Source organism: Lytechinus variegatus, chromosome 8 (genome assembly GCF_018143015.1).
Source record: "Lytechinus variegatus isolate NC3 chromosome 8, Lvar_3.0, whole genome shotgun sequence".
Classification (NCBI taxonomy): domain Eukaryota; kingdom Metazoa; phylum Echinodermata; class Echinoidea; order Temnopleuroida; family Toxopneustidae; genus Lytechinus; species Lytechinus variegatus.
This window is the reverse complement of record NC_054747.1, coordinates 20226321-20246350: the sequence shown is the minus strand read 5'-3', so window position 1 is coordinate 20246350 and position 20030 is coordinate 20226321. Positions and strand designations below refer to the sequence as shown.

Genomic DNA, 20030 nt, shown 5'->3' with positions numbered 1-20030 from the left:
GACCTTTTGTTTTTCATTGTGTTTTCAATGAAATTTGTTGGGGACTCTTCTGTGATCATAAAAAGCATAAAATGAATACATTTAGACAAGCAAAACTAAAAATAATCATACATTTATGATTTTTGGTTAAAAACACAATTTGCATTGACTTTGTACACGAAATCACGGTTTTTAGCCATTTTCGGTCTGACATGCACTTACACAATGTTGCGTAATTTTAGAACCACGTACCCAGGTGACGCAAAATTGGTCTCAAAAGTTGCGCAAGACTTGAAAGTAAAAAGTCAGCGAGCGGCGTGGTCAAAAAATTTCGCACAGCGAAAATATCGCGCAATTCGTTGAGGGGGGCCTCCGAGACCCCCCCCGGCCTAGATAGGGTTAATATTTGCCCAAACGAGACCATAGGCCGAGCTAAACTGGAATTAAAAAATGGGCCTTGATATTCTTACCGCATCCTTGTTCCTCTCCACTGCGTTCCCACTGCACTATTTCATCACAGATCTCATCCTCCAGATAACAATAATTAGAGTGTGAACATGGAATTGTATCATTACTTGTACACACTGGAAATAAAGTCTAGATGTCAAATACCAACTTACCGCATCCTTGTTCATCCTCTCCACTGCGTTCACACTGCACTGTCCCATCACAGATCTCATCTTCCAGATAACAATGGTTAGACCTGGAGCATGGGGTTGCATTATAACTTTCACACTCTGGTAAGAAAACAGGATGAAATATAACATTGAATACGATATATATTTACATGTGCATAATAATGATTTGTTTAAAGTGAGAATGGCTTCTTTAATATCAAATACATGAAATAAGCTACTTATAGTTAAGGGGATAATCAATCTAAAATATAACAGTAATAGAAATTTGAAGTCCCAATGTACTTTTGTTTGAGATCCTCAAACTGGCAAACAACATAGCCTTATCAAGGTTAATTACCAACAAATTTATCACAGATCTATATCTGGTATATTGAAATAGACTCATCTTTGTAAAATCAGGAAATCTTAACTGAAAACCGATAGTCCAGATGATCACTAACACAAAAATGCATATGTGGGATAGTGTATTATTGTTTGGAAAAATACCAAATATTTTATGGAATTCCGTGCTTATTTTTCTGATTTCTCAGCAATTGCACATTCCTTTCCAGAGACATTTTACATCCATTTACTTAAAGCATACATACAAACATTTGGGTGGTCATTTTGATTGATTCTGTTCGAAGATCATTACCAAAACTGGTATTTATCTTTAAATGCTGACTTACCAAATGCACTGACTCGGACCAACATTTCAATCCCTTCTTCTGGGGCTTTTTCAAGCAAGATGTAAGCCTCGTTCCCAGGTGATGTTTGATAGGCCGGGGTTGGATTCGCTACGTATCCCGATCCATTGGTGTAAGCCAATACAATGTTGTTGCTGAAGAAGGCCTAAGAAAAGATGAAAATTATGTGAATTTGATCAGAGAAGAAAAGAATTGATATATCAAATGTTTCGGTGGAGATATATTACCTACCACAATTGAACACTACAGCTTAGGTACATGTGTGAGCAAGAGCAGGAAAATCATATTCACATTAAGTTCTTGACTCCTTTAGCCATATAGGTGCTGAATCATTCAAGGAAATTCTTCCTACCGGGTACCCATTCATCTTACCTGGGTTGAGTGCAGCACAATGTGTGTAAATTTCTTGCTGAAGGAAAACATGCCATGGCTGGGATTTGAACCCACGTCCCTCAGATTGAAAGACAAGAGTCATAACCACTGCACCACCCTTCCCCCTCAAACATTGATGTCATTGTAATATCTGATATTTGTTTTTTTATAACTACAATGTAGCAGATTATGGCCAGCAAAATATTGCCAATAACAGGATATATCACCAAGTCGGGAAATCCATTTGATATGTTCATTATGAAATGCAAGTCCATGAGAGCGGGAGAGAAGGAAATGAAAGTAAAGGCTTTCATTGGCTCTTGTCCATGAAAAGTGGGCATTTGGTAATAACTTACAAACTTCTTGGTTAGAAGCAATACAAACAGCATTTTGTTTTTCTCAATCGACAATATTTGGTCATATCGTGTAACCACGATATATTGATATAATCATACAATCATTAACAAATACACAATATTTTTCATCCTTTTCAATATTGCAATATATTCATAATATCAAATTATCATCCAGCATTATCGTTCACTCTACATTTACCTGAACGGGATCTAGTCCACTACCAACAGATACAGTAGATTGAGTCCCATCGAATGTAACTCTTATTATTTCAATCAGTAGATGTGAGTCTGGTGGGCTTGATATCTTGTATAGCTGATAGTCACTAGACGTATTGACATCCCTTGTTGGATAGGAATCTGGGTTTCTCAATATCTTATACTCATTAAATGGAACCATTACTTCATCTGCAAAAACAAAGAAACAAGATAAAAGAAAACAGACCTAAATTTAGCAAAGGTAGTTTGAAGCAGGGATTGAAGACCAGGGGCCAGTTGCATAAAGCTTTTTACCTGAGGAAACTCAGGTTGTTTTTACCCGAGTTTATGCCCTGTCTTAAAGTCAATGGCAGAAATCAGACTAACCTTACTTTTCAGTTTTTACCAGAGTTTTCTCTGGTAAAAAGTTTTATGCAACAGGCCCCAGGCATTATGCAGATCTCATGGCCAGACTATGCATGAAATTAATATACATTTAGCATGACTAACCTTGAGGTAAATACAACATAAATTTGTTCAACCACATGAACTTTTATATTGCCCTGGGACAAAGAAAGGGCAATTTTGATATTAATAATAACTTTACCCTGTACTTACATAGTGCTTATACCAGAAGTCTACCCGCCTTTACCACAGCATGATATTTATACACTCAACCTCCAAGAAATTTGTCCATTTCATATCAAGCCCCTGTATTATATCAACAGTCCTTACTATTCATATTCCCAGCTAATCCAACCAAAGCGCAAGCTGATAATTTCCCGCTATGTTAGAGACCATACACAAGATCTCTCTACAGTGCGTCCCACTAAAAACGAAACCGAGATTTATCGATGGTTTATCATAACTTAATCACAAATACAATAGACAAGTGACCTACCATTGTAAAGCTTAGAATCTCCTCTTTCATCTGAAATTACTCAGATTATTTCTCATTCACGCATGATTTGAGGTATCAAATTAAAGAGCAGATATTGAATTTTTTGAATTGTGATTTTTTTTTGAAACCCAGATACAGCCTGCCAAGTGACTTTTTGGTATCCCCTCTTCAAATTTTTTCAAATAATCTGAGTAATTTCAGATGAAAGAGATTCTAAGCTTTACAATGGTAGGTCACTTGTCTATTGTATTTGTGATTAAGTTATGATAAATCATTGACAGAGATGCAAACTTTTGGAAATCAGAATCACCAAATTATGTGCGCGGAGCACTCGACCCTTGCGGCCGGGGTCCAGGGCCCGCCTTAGGGCCCTGGAAGCTCTGGGTTTCTAGATGCTCTCTGGTACAATCTGACCATCATTTTGGGGCATTTCACATGTTTTGAAATAAACATTGTTCCCACTTTTTTAACATTAAAAATATCAAATAGGGCCTACAGTATGCATTTTCACATGTAAATAAAAAATGAGGGGACAAAAGAAGTACCTGTTCAACAACAATAATAAGGATGAATTATCACTATCGGCTATAGGCAGGTTATGTTCCACTATAAATCCAGTAAAGAAAAGCTCAGCGCTGGTCCCTTGCTTGGTGAAATAAAGACAACAGGGTACTAGTGGAGATCAAAGATCTTGTCATCGCAATGTCCGTAGGCCTATGCCGTTTGCTCCCGAACGTTAAGTGCTTCCGAATTATCATCACGACCTCCCTGCTAAACTGAAATGTCCACGCTGCAAATTGCGCAAAATGCATGGTAAATTCCTCTTTCCGACTTCCGAACACACAGGTACTGGAGACTGTATTCAGTCTTATACTTCTGAGACCATTTCTTGGTCTTCTTTTGTTGATTTTCCGCCATTTCGTGTCAATATCAACCCATCAATACGCCGAAATCACACATTGATATTCCACCGCACGACTCAACAAATCCAGTGGCCGCGAGCGCACACGCCTCGCGAAGCTATCCGGGCCTACCGGCCTGGAACACGGTGGATTCCCGTTGGGCATATCACATGCACCAGCTTTTCGCTGCTCCTTATTTGTCTACTTTTCACACAGAATTTAGTAGCAGCGAACGTAATGGAGTTACTACATGCTAAAGTTAGCAGACGATACATGTCCTTCAAATCCAATTTGATCAATGCAAAAAAAATCGTAATTTCGGGAGGATAAGGATGGTAATCGTAAGGGCGGGAGTTGGGATGAATTTTCGGGAGCCTCCCGATGAAATCGGGAGGGTTGGCATCTCTGCATTGATAAATCTCGGTTTTGTTTTTTCTGGGACGCTCTGTATTTTGTTGAATGTCAAGGAGAGTGAATAAAGTGGGGGAGGGGAGGGGGACAGGGGAGAAAGATTGGAGGGGTGAAGGATACTTACCCGTTATTTGAGAGACCATACACACTTCCTCAGCTTCATCTCCTCCCGCCACCCTACAATCAGGCACAAAGTCACAGATCAGTGTCTCGTTGATGCAGACACTATCTGGCCACGGGCATCCAAAATCACCATCTGGACAGAAAACTGTAACACACACAAAAACACTCTATTATAAGAAATTTCCTCAAATAAAATATGGGCTTTACCTACTACTCCTAATCCATAGCTGCCAACCTTGCATGCCCACCAGCCCCCCCCCCCCCCGAAAAAAAAAAATGGCAGAAAAAAACACCATCATCATTTTCATTAACCTACTGAATGATTTGACTAGAACACGTTTTCCATAGACTTCATCCCACATATATGTGACCTACCAACCCAAAACCACCAATACATGTCGCCAGGTACAGGTAAGGTTCTCTGTCAATAGCCAAAATACAGTAGTAATTTAATCTCCAAAATAAAAAAATTAAAAAGAATAATTCATCTGAAAGAGTAATTCTTCTTCTTCATACTGTGAAAATTTGTTTCTTGGACACTACTTTTTTGGACTGCTTGGAAGTTTCACTGAGATTACACAGTATGCACACCTCATGCTTGAGACCTCGTTTTCCCCTTATTTTCTAAGCTCTTGCTGAATTTCCTCTGCATTCAATCAAGTACTTGTAATGGTTACTGGTGGTCAATTTGAACATATCTTATATCATTGTGGCCGAGTGGATTAGTCTATGGACTCTGAAACAGAGGGTCACGGGTTCGAACCCCAACCATGGCGTAATTTCCTTCAGCAAGCAAGTGATCCACAATGTGCTGCACTCAACCCAGGTGAGGTAAATGGGTACCTGGCAGGAATTTATTCCTTGAAACTCAGCGCGCGTAAAAGCTGCACTGCTAAAGCCAGGGTAATTATGCTGCATACTGCAGAGCGCTTAGAGACTTCTTACAAATTAAGTATTAAGCGCTACATAAGCAAGTATAATGATTAATTATCATTGATTTTAAAGCTTAGGAAATGAATTTTCAAGCTAAATAAAGAACTCATTGTTGGGTTTGGGGCGGCAGGTCACCTATGTGGATTCAGTCTCCCATGGGTTCAAATACAATCATGGGTGCCATCTTTCCTACCTGGGCAATTTCTTTCATCCTCTCCTTCGTTGCAATCTTCATATGTATCACAAACCCATTCAGGATCAAAAACACAGTCATAGGAGGATCCAGATGGACATTCAAAGCAGGTGGCTGCAACAACACAAACAAAAAAAAAGGAAAATTAATTGGAATGCAATCTGAAAGTTGGCACTCTATTTTAATGAGCAGATGCATGGATCAAATACTTGAACATAGTACTGTACCTCAAAACCCGTACTCAGTTGTTGTGTGTCCGGACAATCTATTATAAACAGCTATTTGGAAAAATTAACAAGCAAAATCTCATCAATTCTTAGCACAAAATGATAGGCAATAGTATAGAGGACAAAATTGAAGATTTACAGCTCTTGAATTCAAATTTTGTGTGTAATCAAAAGACAAAAAAGGCTTCAAAATTTCCGAAACGCTCCGAAACCCCACCCCTTCCTACAATGCTAACCACGATTCTATAATTTTGCCTCTTCAAGTCATTAATAAAACATGGTAAATTTATAAGATGGTGTTTCCGGTCACTTTTATTTCACTTTTTGAAGCCCTATAACTGATGATTTTCAAATGCATTTTTTTTTTGGGGGGGGTGGGGGGCTTCATTTTTGAAACGTACCACAGACACACCTTGCAGCTCAGCTTCTTTTTTTTTTATAGTGAAATCAATGTTAGTCTATGGCCCATATTCTGAATTTGGTTTTGATTTAAACTCTAGTTTAAAGTTGTGGTTTATCTATGGATAGCCAATGGTGACATAATTCTTTCACAGTCGAGGTTCAATGTGTCAGATCCCATAGTTTTAGCACAGAGTTAGACCATGGCCCAAGTTAAACCCAAGTTCAGAACACGGGCCTATGCCTATAAGACTTACGACAGTCTGATTCGTCCGAGTTGTCGTCACAATCTTGATATCCATCGCATACCCAATCCTGACGGAGACACACTGGTGTATCATCACCCCACAGTGGTGTACAACTGGCACATTCATTTGCTAATTGGAAAAGTTAAAAAGTAAAAGATAAATAACAGTTCTGGTAATGCATTCAAAATGAGTTCGCACAGAATCTAATAAATGACTATCAAAGTGTCTGCATTAATAAATAAATAATAAATATATATGCCAAAGAATTATAAGCACAACATTTTACAAATTGCTTGGTCTTTTTCCCAGCAATATTAAAGGGATACTCTGGGCTGAATATGTTTATTTCTAAATAAATAGAGTAAAATTCACAGAGCAAAATGCAGTAAACTTCATCAAAATGAAATTTATTGCTTTTATTCAGTAAAAAAAAAAACGTTATGATGCATTTATGAATTTTGGTTACCGTACATACAAAATATGCATTGGACTTGTCAATAAAAACATGTTTTTGAGCAATTTTGGATACGACATGCACTTAAAAATGTTATGTAATTTTGGAACCGCACACCCCCGCGCCGCGAATTTTGTCTGAAAAGTTGAGCAAGACTTAAAGTAAAATAAAAAAATAAACTTCGCATCGCAATCTTTTCATGTTACAGATATATCGTGAAAAATGTTGTAAGGGCTGTGTTATCCCTCTCCCCCCGGCTCGATAAGGTTTCATGGGCCCCTGTCATCAATCTATATATCATATGTTTACAAACATGTTAAGTACATTATTTCATACTGCTTGAGCATGCCAATTGCCAAACAAAGAGACAACTTCCACACTATTTTGGTTGAAGACCCGGATAAATGAACCTTATTAATTCATTTAATTAAATAAGAAAACCTACATGTATATTGCCTAGTTCTTACAAGAGACATGATATCAATGAAATTATGCTTACGGCAATTGAGTTCATCTTCTCCATTTTGGCAGTGAATTTCATCGTCGCAAATTTGATCTGGAAGGTAACATTCAGCAGAGCGGAGACATGGTACAGCTCCCTCTTGTGGGCATTCTGATATGGAATAATAACAGAAATGGTGGTTTAAGCAAGTAGTCAAAAGAGTTGCTGAGTGATGCCACAGATAGTGTCATCAAACTGAAAAAAGTGTCATCAAATTATCTTGAGAGAATTGATCGATGATCATGACAAGCCTTGAAATAAGCACCTGTGAGCCGGGGGCAATTTTTTTTTTTAAATTGCCCCCGGCTCACGGGCTTTTTACAGGAACCGGGGGCAATTTTCTGGAACCAGGGGCAATTTAAAAAAATATATATATAAAACGGTGAACCACACCGCAAATTTGTTTATAGTAAGCGCAGCTCCTGCAATTTTTTAATTAGTAAATGAATAGCATATGCTAAGTATTAGGCTTATTCAAACATTTAAGAAATCAGATTTAAATGTTTAAGTGTTTTGACACCCTCACTCCACATCCCCTTTACAACCACACACACATGGGCTTATTTATTTTTCGTCTTTAATGAACCATGATCAATGAACCCCCCCCCAAAAAAAAAATCTAAATAAATTAATAAAATAAAAATTAAAAAAAAGAGAGATGGAGAAAGAGAGAATTCAGATCAAATAATAAATTTAGAAAAAAAAAAAAAATTTTAAGGCTTTTTTTATGGTTTGAATCATGGGAGTGGGTGAGTGTTTGTGTGTGATTGTGGCTGTGAGGTGCACTTGGATTGCATATACGAAATCAATAAATAACTCAGTCTATTCAAATTCCAGCACATAGCCACAGGCTATGTACATGTATTGTAGGTTCACATACCTTAAGTTTTTCACAAGTTATTTGAAAACGCAGATCTCCACAGAAAATGCCTTTCATTCTGGGAGAGTCTGAATTCGGTGAAAATGTATTCATTAATAACTTAAATATTCATCACAATGAAGAAATCATAAAGTTTTTTGACAGTTTTCAAAAATTAACATGAAATCTAAACTCTATCTCAAACGGAAAATCACCATCACTTAGGCCATTACTGATAGAATTCTCACCCAGAGCTCTGGCAGACATGAGCTCAAAACTGGCTTGCTAACACCACACTCAAGTGCACGCGGCGTCCTCCTTATTTTTTTTTAGATGGAGCCTTGTTAGATTATTTATTGTCTGATATTTACCCCTCTCCAGGAAAGAAATTAAAAAGCTACAATTCACAACTATAAGCTAAGTTATTTTGGATTATTAAGGCTCCGTTTTGACAAGCACGGTCGGCGACTGAGAGGATAAAAGACTTGCACATCGTATGTGCTGTGAACAGGGATCTATCTCCTGTGCAATTCGAATTACTATATCACAGAATTGTGATATCCCGACTGGAAATGTGTGCATTAGAAATTGCACATGGTGAAGTATGGAAAAACCGCTACCGGAAGAACGCGCGCACATGTATTACAGGAAAAAAAAGACGGACGTAGCTCACTTTTTATGGTACAGAGAAAAAGACGCACTTGGCAATTTTAAACTGTGTTTATCGTAAATTGAAAGTTATTTGATTTTGGCTTTACAGATATTTAAATTACATGTATGATATGGCTTCACTGCTCACTCACGGCGGGCGCAATTACCTGGAAAATATTTGCGCCCGGTCGTCAAAATTTTGATGATTTTGGGGCTTCATGGGCGCAATTGATGGCGTTATGAGCGCGAATTTGCGCTCAGCGCCCACTTATTTCAAGGCTTGGATGATGATGACGATGGTGATGATGAAGCTGATGAAACTAAAAATGAAAACAGCAATAGTAATAATGATGAAAATGATGGTCATAATAATGATGATAATGGTGATGATGGTGAAAATAATAAATGTTGAAAATCATAATGATGATCTTTATAGTGAAGGTGAAAATTTAAATAGTGGTAACAGTGATGGTGATGATATTGTTGATAATGATGGTGATGTTGATGATGATCATGATGATGATAATAATGGTGATGATGAAGATGACAATGACAATGAAAACATTAATAAAAATAACAGTAATGGTGATAGTATTTTTGACGGTGATGAAAATGATAAATGTTGAAAATCATGATGGTGGTGATAGTGAAAAGGACAATGAAAATGTTTAATAAATAAAAATGATGGTGATGACATTGTTGATAATTATGGTGATAATGATGGTAATGATGATGATCATGGTGATAATAATCGTGATGGTGATGGTCATGATGGATATAATGACAATGAAAATATTATTAAAAAATAACAGTAATGGTATTGTTGATGATGATGATAATGAAAATGATGTTGAAAATCATGATGGTGATGATGGCAATGTTGAACATGACGATGACAATGACAATATAAATAATGATAACAGTTTTGGTGATGATGGTTATTAAATTGATGATGAAAATGATGGTGATGATGATTACAATGACAATGAAAAAAAAGTTAATGATAACAGTAAAGGGAGATGATGATGAAAATTATGATATTGATAAAGGTACATGTAATGATGGTAACAAACAGTGACATGACAAGTGATTGTTCTTAAAATTATTATCTAGCAAGAAAACATGACAAGTGGAATGCCTCTGGCCGTCTCACCTGCATCACGCGGTTCAATATAGCAGCAGTGCTGACTTTGAATACTACTCTAACTCGCACAAGATGTTCAGTGATACATGGTTACTCTTATGTCCACTTTTTATGAACTAGACCAATAAACTTACAGAGATATGATGGTTATTCAACAAAAAACCACAACATGGCCAAAGTTCATTGACCTTACATGACCTTTGACCTTGATCATGTGACCTGAAACTCGAACAGGATGTTCAGTGATACTTGATTACTCATATGTACAAGTTTCATGAATCAGATCCATAAACTTTCAAAGTTATGATGGTAATTCAACAGATACACCCAATTCGGCCAAAGTTCATTGACCTTGGCCATGTGACCTGAAACGCGCACAGGATGTTCAGTGATACTTGATTACTCTAATGTCCAAGTTTAATGAACTAGACCAATAAACTTTCAAAGTTATGATGGTAATTCAACAGATACCCCCGATTCGGCCAAAGTTCATTGACCCTAAATGACCTTTGACCTTAATCATGAGACCTCAAACTTGCACAAAATTTTCAGTGATGCTTGATTACTATTATGTCCAAGTTTCATGAATCAGATCCATAAACTTTCAAAGTTATGAGGGGAAATCAACAGATATCCCCAATTTGGCCAAAGTTCATTGACCCTAAATGACCTTTGACCTTGGTCATGTGACATGAACCTCATGTAGGATGTTCAGTGATACTTGATTAACCTTATGTCCAAGTTTCATGAACTAGGTCCATATATTTTCTAAGTTATGATGACATTTCAAAAACTTAACCTCGGGTTAAGATTTCGATGTTGATTCCTCCAATATGGTCTAAGTTTATTGACCCTAAATGACCTTTGACCTTGGTCATGTGACATGAAACTCTAATAGGATGTTCAGTAATACTTGATTAACCTTATGGCCAAGTTTGATTAACCAGATGGCCAAGTTTTATTAACCAGGTCCATATACTTTCTAAGTTATGACATCATTTCAAAACTTTAACCTCAGGTTAAGATTTGATGTTGACGCCGCCGCCGCCGTCGGAAAAGCGGCGCCTATAGTCTCAATTTGCTTCGCAGGTGAGACAAAAATGACATATTTTCCATTAGTTCCTGTAACCATGCAACTTTTATTCTTGCCACTATCAACATGATATCAAACGTCTTTTAACCCTAAAAAGACTGGGCTATTTCGATGCCTAAGAAGACTGGGGGGGCTGATTCAGCCCCCCCTTATGATCTCGGCCGTCGATCGCACGATCGCGACGAAAATTGGCACACGCATTACCCATGGCATTATCTACAAAACTATAACATCAAATTCTGCAAAAAATCTCATGTCTCATTAATTATGCTAATTTATGCATAAAATCATAAGTTTGCTCTAATTAATAAAATAATGCCCCTGAAATGCTAATTTTTGTTTCACATACTCTAGATAGGCATCTGATCAAATTTATTTTAAAAAATTCAACATCACATTTATTTTCTTATATATTCTATTGTTTTCTAAATTTCTTATGTATTTCTTTGTTTTTCGACTTTTTGTTTTTTGTTTTTTCAATGGAAATTGTCGGGGACTTTATTTTGACCATAAAAAAGATAAAATTAATTGATTTTAAGCAGTAAAAGGAAAAATAATGATACATTTATGAATTTTGGATAAAAACACTATTTGCATTGGATTTGTACACAAATTCACGTTTTTGAGTAATTTTGGGTCTGCATGCACTTACGAAATGTTGCGTAATATCGGAACCGCGTACCCGGGGGTCACAATTTTGGTCTCAAAAGTTGCGCGAGACTTGAAAGTAAAAAGTCAGCGAGCGACGCGGTCAAAAAATTTTGCGCGGCGGATTTATCGCGAAAAATGTCGAGGGGGGCTGAATCAGCCCCCCCCCAGACTTTTTAGGGTTAAGAAAGGGCTTCCAATCTAGACATGTTGGCCCCTACTCTAAACAGAGGTTTCAATTGTACAATGAACAAAACCATGGACTATGCTAATGAGCCAATCGTAAAATAAACACGTTCATTGTATCATGAACTAATCTTGTCCTATTTTTCTGAGAGGTCTGATTTTGACATTAAAATTTCAAACTCGTTTTGCTCATTAATGCGTAAAGTGTTTGTCACATATCAGGTATCAATATAAAAAGGAATAATTGAACTATATGATTACGTAAATTTGCCTTTGAAGAAAAAAAGACATGGGAATCCCAGTTCCCTTTTATCTGGAACGCACCAGAAAGGAGGATATGATTGTTATACTTACGGAATACGCTAATCCTGATGTTGATTTCTACATCCTCCTCTGGTGCCCTTCCTAGTAATACAAATGCTTCATTATCTGGTGTGTAGTAGGTGCTAGGAAATGCAGAGTTTAATTGTGAGCTCAGGAATATCCCATCAGGTAGGTAGTATGCCTGAAACATTGTGTAAAAACAGAAGTGCCGTGCATTGTCACCATGAAACGGGGAAAATACATGGGATCCTGGTCATCATAATGGGGGCTGAATCAGCCCCCCCCCCTCCCTCCCGTCTTCTTAGGCATCAAAATAGCCCAGTCTAATTAGGATTAAGTTGTATCTTACAGGCCCAAAAGAGATGGGAAATAAAAGGGTTACTCTTTCAATTAATTATCTTTCAAAATTACCTCTACTGGGTCATGTCCATTTCCTATTGTCACTATTGAATCAGGACCGTCGGATTGTAGAGAAGCGACATCAATGTGTAGGTAAGAGTCAGCTGGACCGGTCAATCGATAAAGGATATAGTCCAGTGGGGTGTCTTCGGTTCTACTTGGGTAGCTATCAGGAGCCATCAATGTCGCGTTCCTTCGAGATGTAACGCTGATATCCTCTGTAAGAAAAATGTCATGAAAGTGAATTACTAGAGTTAACCCTAAAAAGACTGGGCTATTTTGATGCCTACGAAGACTGGGGGGGGGGCTGATTCAGCCCCCCCTTATGATCTCAGCCGTCGATCGCGACGAAAATTGGCACGTGCGTTACCCATGGCATTATCTACAAAGCTATAATATAAAATTCTGCGAAAAATCTCATTGCTCATTAATTATGCTAGTTTATGCGTAAAATCATAAGTTTGCTCTAATTAATAAAATAATGCCCCTAAAATTCTAATTTTTGTTTCACATACTCTAGATAGGCATCTGATCAAATTTATTTTTCAAAAATTTCAACATCACCTTTAATTTTCTTCTGTATGCTATTGTTTTCTAAATTTCTTATGTATTTCTCTGTTTTTCGATTTTTTGTTTTCTAATGTTTTTTTCAATGGAAATTGTCAGGGACTTTATTTTGACCATTAACAAGATAAAATCAATTGACTTTAAGCAGTAAAAGGAAAAATAATGACAAAATATCAAATTTTGGCTAAAAACACTATTTGCATTGGATTTGTACACAAATTCACGTTTTTTTGAGTAATTCTGGGTCTGCATGCACTTACGAAATGTTGCGTAATTTCGGAACCGCGGGGGTCACAATTTTGGTCTCAAAAGTTGCACAAGACTTGAAAGTAAAGAGTCAGCGGGCGACGCAGTAAAAAAATTTCAAGCGGCGGATATATCACGAAAAATGTCGAGGGGGGGCTAAATCACCACCCCCCCCCGTCTTCTAAGGGTTAAACCGTATTGAATAATTCCAGGGTAGTTTTATTCTTGTCAGTCTGGGGGGGGGAATATCACTTAGTCTTCTCTTTTTTCTCCTCTTTCACAACATTTTGGATACACGTGTCATAATTAGTATATTTCATTATCATTTTCCATAATGCGACACTATTATTAGGAGATATATTTTACCTGTCAACAAGGAAACTTCACAAAGATCTTCTGTTTCGTCGTTTCTGGACACTCTACAATCAGGAATAAAGTCGCATACAGCTGACTCATCTATACAGCGTCCCTCGTCACAGGCGAACTCGTCATCAGCACAAGTAACTGTTCAAAGAGATTACAGTAAAGCAATCAGGAACAATGCCCAAGAACAAATTTACTGACAGATGACTCATCTATACGATAAGGCATTTTAGCAATCACTTCGCAGGCGTTTTTTATATAAGTCTTCTGTCAAAACTCAAATGCCCTTAAGCAGCCTTTGTCAAAAATCAGTAAATCAGAACAGCAGTGTGGACTCCGTAACACAAAGGTTTGCGATGAATTGCAAATATGAAAATACCGCTCTGATTGGTCCCTGGTCAATATTTTAAACCTAATGCGCGTGCAACGTTGATAATGATTGGTCAGTTCATTTAGCGATTGATCGCTAATCTTTGTGTTACAGAGCCCTGGAATCTGAGCATGTGACATATGTGGAATTCTTTGTCCAGTCTGAATCTTAAGCCGGTGTGTTGTCCCATAACTTTTTCGCTATGATTTATTTTTTTGTATTTTCCGTTTCTGCCTTGTACAACGATGTTATTATTACCCTTCTCCAATCTACATGCCGAGCGCCTAGCAAGAAGGCAGAAGGTCCCAAGCCTTTGGTATGACTTGATCGAGGACCAAACCCTTGACCTCCCCTTCATGAAGCGGACGATTTACCACTGAGCCACCACGCCCGGTCTTTTGTAATAGTTGCTATGTTTCTTGTGTATTTATAATTTGAACAAAACATGATGTAATTCAGCTGCTTGTCTGTATCTTGTGAGTTTTTCATTCACCATTCAATTAAATCAAATCTTTGTAAGGTTTTTTTAGATGGTTTGTCACAGATTCAGTCAGTTACAATTGATGGCTCTTACAATTCAATATCCTGACCCCTCACCTGTATAGTGACATAATACTGATAAATCGTCATAGCCACCACTTTATCAGGGTATGTTTCCCTAATTGTCGGTTAAAGGTAAAAAAAAGTAGTTGCACCAAACTATTATTTCATCAGAAAGTCTTTAAAATCACAGTTAATTGCCACCATATTATCAGAGATACAGAGTGCCACAATGAAATAAATTGATCTTTGTGAAATCATGAAATCTTAGCTGAGAACCTATAATTCTGATGATTACTAACACAAAAAAGGTATATGTGGGACAGTGTATTAATATTCCTTGGATAAATACCTGACATTTGATAGAATTCTTTTCGTATTTCTCAGCAACTACATATTTCATTCCAGAGTCATTTGGCACATATTTTTTATGTATACATACAAACACTTGGGTGGTCACTTTAACTGAGATCATTACAAAAACTGGTATTTATCTTTAAAACTTTAAGGAACATCTTACGTTCCGGTGTCGTAGAAGCTACTGTGGTTTCCAAAGTGGTTGTTGGCGAAGTTACTGGAGAGGTTGCTGGACTGGTATCTGGAGATGTTTCTGGACTGGTTCCTGGAGTGGTGTCTGGAGTTGACTCTGGAGTTGTTTCTGGCGTGGCGGGACCTGTTGCTTCGGTTGTTGTCCCTACAGTAGTTTCCACTTAAAATGCCAAAGGAAGAAAATAGCTTATGAACGTTTGTCTGAGGCCCAATGCATATAGATTTACACAGAAAATGGGTAATAATAGTAATAGATTTAAATCTCGTTAATTAAAAAATTAAGCTGAGTAATTGCTAATCTGAATATCGCCAACGCAGATATTATAGCAAATGTGGGACCATGTATTATCATTATTGCTTGGAAAAAGACCGGATACCTGCCTGGAACAAAACACTTATTTTGTCAATTTCTCAACAATTTCACATTTTCCAAAACAATCGTTTCTTAATATATGAACAGGTGTTAATTTTTTCTAGATTATGTTTGAAACCATAGAATATCATCATTTTTCTATTTAATACTAGCAATACAGGCTTTGGAAAACAACAATGTGCATTGTATTGTGTCTGGGGATTAATTTCCACTCTTTCACACCAAGCAAGGATTTTCATATCATCTCAAAGATCAAAAAGAAATTCTAATACTTTTTCAATGAAAATCAATTTGGCATGTTAAGAGTTAATCAGAGCTTTTCATTATAATAGTCAGGCAGCATATGTCATGATTTACAGGCTACTTCGACAAATTGGCTAAGTCTGATTTTTCACTTTTATGTGATTGGTGACATCACAAGGATCAACTTTCAACTTGGTGACAAATTTCTAATGGTCATCTTGACCATGTGAGGGGTCAAAATGGGGTCAATAGGGGTCAATTTTTGGAATTGCCCCGATTGTGTCGAGTTATACATCGAATTGTTTGTCTGGTTATACTGAACAAAAAAGTGTACACAATCATATACTCTTGACCTCCCATTAAAAAGTTATACCCGGAAATGTCAAGAGGTCAACGAACTTTCGTTACATTGTATATATGGCAAATTACACTGAAGGTGTTAAGAAAACTATTTTCCGGGGGGTTCTTTCTTTTCTTTTTCATGTTTGTACTTTTTTATTTTCGATTTTAATAAGTTCACCTTCAGAGGTCCTTATCCAGAAGATATTGGGGTCAAGACAAGGTCAGGGAAAGGTCAAAAGGTCAACATGTAGCTAAAATACACTAAAAGCGACTAGAATCGTAGAAGTCTCATTTTTTATGGGTTATTTATTTTGAAAAGTCTGTATGTATAACATTAAATAAATTAAGATGCTTATTTAGGAACAAAATAGATTAACAGAGATAGACGTCGAATGCGTTTAGTGTGGTATCATGGTATTGCAGGAATACCTTGAAACAACTTGACAAACCCTTATGCCCTTAAAATCTTATCATCTTCATGATGTAATAAGTGCAACCAGCTCTTTCCGAGTTTCTTTTTTAAGAAAATCAATTAAAGTTCAATTCATTTTCACTAGTCTTTCATATGTAAAGAAACATTTCCTTCATTGCTTTGTCAGAACATTTCAATCAACAGAAATTATTGTATTGTAGTAGGGTATAAGTGTAATACTATGTTAACAGAATAAACATCGATTGACCAGTGCCCCAGCTCCTAAGAAAGAAGCATAACATTTCATTTGGATTAACTTAAGAATAATATGAGGTTTGGATTGAGGATGATATTATAAGTTGGGCTCCAATTGCTCCCTTAATTAATTCAAAATGTGTGACGGTTGTATTATTTCTGACAAAGAGGCAACATTATGCAGGCATGCGTATTGTAGAAGTGTATGTCAATTATGCTGATGTAATATATTGTGACCATTACTCGATCTCTGGAGCCAGCAAAAAGGACTACACAATTCTGGTGTTGTGCTGTTCTGAGCTAATCATCGGGGCCGCTTTTGAACATTGTAAAGAGAAATTTATAGATTTCGTGCTTACTTTTGGTCAATTATTATGTATCTTTCAGTAAAAAAAAATATGCAAGTTTTCACAATTTCTGGGGGCCGCTGCCACCTCCGCCCGCTGCGGCATGGCCGTGGTTTACTTCAATGAAATTTGATGTGATTATTATTTCTGGCAACATCCAGGTAGTTCACAAAGTAGGAGAAAAAAACGACAAAAGAACAATCAGCATCTATGCATATCACTGTCGTGAGAACAGGTATTAAGTTTAGATTCACGTTGTATGCTCTGGAAAAAAAACTTGATAAAATTGTAGGCCTGAAAAGCCGTGTTAATGACAGCACAATCAAAAATATTGTGCAGTCCTTTTTGGCTCCAGAAATGGTCAGAATATATCACATCCGCATAATGGACACTAACGACTACAATGAGCATGCCTGAAAAATGTTGCCTCTTTGTTAGAAATAATATAACAGTCACTCGTTCCAATTAATCAAGGAACAATTGGAGCCCAACTTGTCATATCATCCTCAATCCTAACCTCATTATCTTATTCGTAAGTTAAGTCAAATAAGATGTTGGGCATCTTTCTTTGGAGTTGGGAGCTCTGATCAATCGATGTGTTTATTAGCATAGTATTACACATATACCCCAGTACATTACAATATTTTCTGTTGATTAAAATATTCTGTACAAAGCAAATGGATGAAATGTTTCTTTACATATCAAAGACTGGTAAATTGGAAATGAAAAGAACTTGAATTGAGTTCCTAAATCAAGCAACTCGGAAAGAGCTGGTTGCACTTATAACGTCATGAAGATGATACGGTTTTTATAGGTTTTGTCAAGTCGTTTCAAGGTATTCCTGCAATAAACCATGATACCACACTTAAACTATTCGACGTCTATCACTGTTTATCTATTTTGTTCCTAAATGAGCACATTTTACCCCTTTTTATCTAATGGATAATGTCTTCTTAGAGACTTTTCAAAATGAAGAACCTACTTCTAAATTCAAACCGCTTTTATAGTGTATTTTGGCTACCAGTGAAAGTTTGTTGACCTCTTGACCTTTCCCTGACCTTGTCTTGACCCTTAATATCTTCTGGGTAACGAATTCTGAAGATGAACTTATTAAAATAAAAAGTACACACATGCAAAACAGAAAAAACGAAAATATTAGCTTTTTATCACCTTCAGTGTAATTGGCCATGTAATATATAACAAAAGTTCGTTGACCTCTTGACATTTCCGGGTATAACTTTTTAATGGGAAGTCAAGAGTATATGGTTGTGTACACTTTTTTGTTCAGTATAGCCAGACAAACAATTTGATATATGACTCAACACAATCGGGGCAATTCCAAAAATTGACCCATATTGACCCAATTTTGACCCCTCACATGGTCAAGATGACCATTAGAAATTTGTCACCAAGTTGGAAGTTGTTCCTTATGATGTCACCAATCACATAAAAGTGAAAAATCAGACTTAGCCAATTTTTCGAAGTAGATGACATATGCTGCCTGACTATAAGTTGCAATCACTATCAAACCTTTAGGCCCTAATTCACAAAGGTGGATTTGAAAACCCACGGTTGAATCCATGGTTTATGTAGATTTCCTGTATAAATTACGCTTCATTTAGCCCGTATCAGGCACATGTATACAAAATGTCAAATGCTGATGCGCGCTTTTGTCAAAGTGCGCCAAATTTACACCTATTACCATGGTTAGATTCGCTATTTTATTCATGAGTCCACTGTTTGAAGAGTGGGCTCATGAATAAAAACAGTGGACTCATGAATAAAATAGCGTATCTAACCATGGTAACAGGTGTCAATTTGGAGCACTGTGACAAAAGCGCGCACCAGCATTGGACATTTTTTATACACACGCCCGATACGCGCTAAATGAAGCGTAATTAATACAGGAAATCTACATAAACCATGGATTCAACCGTTGGTTTTCAAACTACCTTTGTGAATTCGGGCCTTAGTGTCACTGTTATCGATCCTAAGTACAGGCTTACCTGTTGTGGTCGTTTCTTCAATTACCACTGTTTTGAACAAGCAGAAAGAGATAGAGAAATAAAATATTAATAAAAAAGGTGTCTTTAATCATGTGGCCCTCACATGACCCTCTTAAAAGATATCTGTACAAGATCACTACCCCGTACATTCGTATTGCAATAATTACAAGTATGTTATCAAGGGCCCATTGCAGAAAGAGTTGCAATCAATCGCAACTCTAAAAACCAAGCACAACTTGATTTTTGACCAATCAACAGCGCACAATTGGGACTTTGCGATTGATATCTTTTGGCTTGAGTTTAACTCTTTCTGCAACGGGCCCCTAGTAACAAAACAAGTACTCCCCCCACCCCTCAAAACATTTCAGTTTCCCTGTACAAATCAGTGTGATGTCATCATTTTCTTTTTTTTTTTTGCCTGTCAGCGTTTTTGATACCATGCTTGATGAAAAAACCCCACAACCCATATTTGGTGGGATTCGATCCATGGGGCCCCAAGATATGAAATCATGAATATGTAATTAGCCCTATGAAGTCAATGTATTATTGGCCTGGTTCTAAATATTAGGAACCAGGCAAATAATACATTGACTT

General features: G+C 37.0%; 1 protein-coding gene across 1 annotated transcript in view; it reads right to left on the bottom strand.

Annotated features, from left to right (window-relative positions):
- Positions 1-20030, bottom strand: part of LOC121420125 — a 97756-nt gene that overhangs the window by 56050 nt on the left and 21676 nt on the right. The window contains exons 8-19 of the mRNA XM_041614662.1: positions 19437-19463; positions 15430-15618; positions 14003-14140; positions 12836-13041; positions 12455-12605; positions 7517-7630; positions 6573-6692; positions 5690-5803; positions 4565-4708; positions 2231-2436; positions 1286-1448; positions 600-716 (exon numbers count right to left, since the gene is read on the bottom strand). Of these exons, the coding sequence (XP_041470596.1) occupies positions 600-716; positions 1286-1448; positions 2231-2436; positions 4565-4708; positions 5690-5803; positions 6573-6692; positions 7517-7630; positions 12455-12605; positions 12836-13041; positions 14003-14140; positions 15430-15618; positions 19437-19463 (1689 nt within the window). The remainder of the gene's footprint in view (positions 1-599; positions 717-1285; positions 1449-2230; positions 2437-4564; positions 4709-5689; positions 5804-6572; positions 6693-7516; positions 7631-12454; positions 12606-12835; positions 13042-14002; positions 14141-15429; positions 15619-19436; positions 19464-20030) is intronic.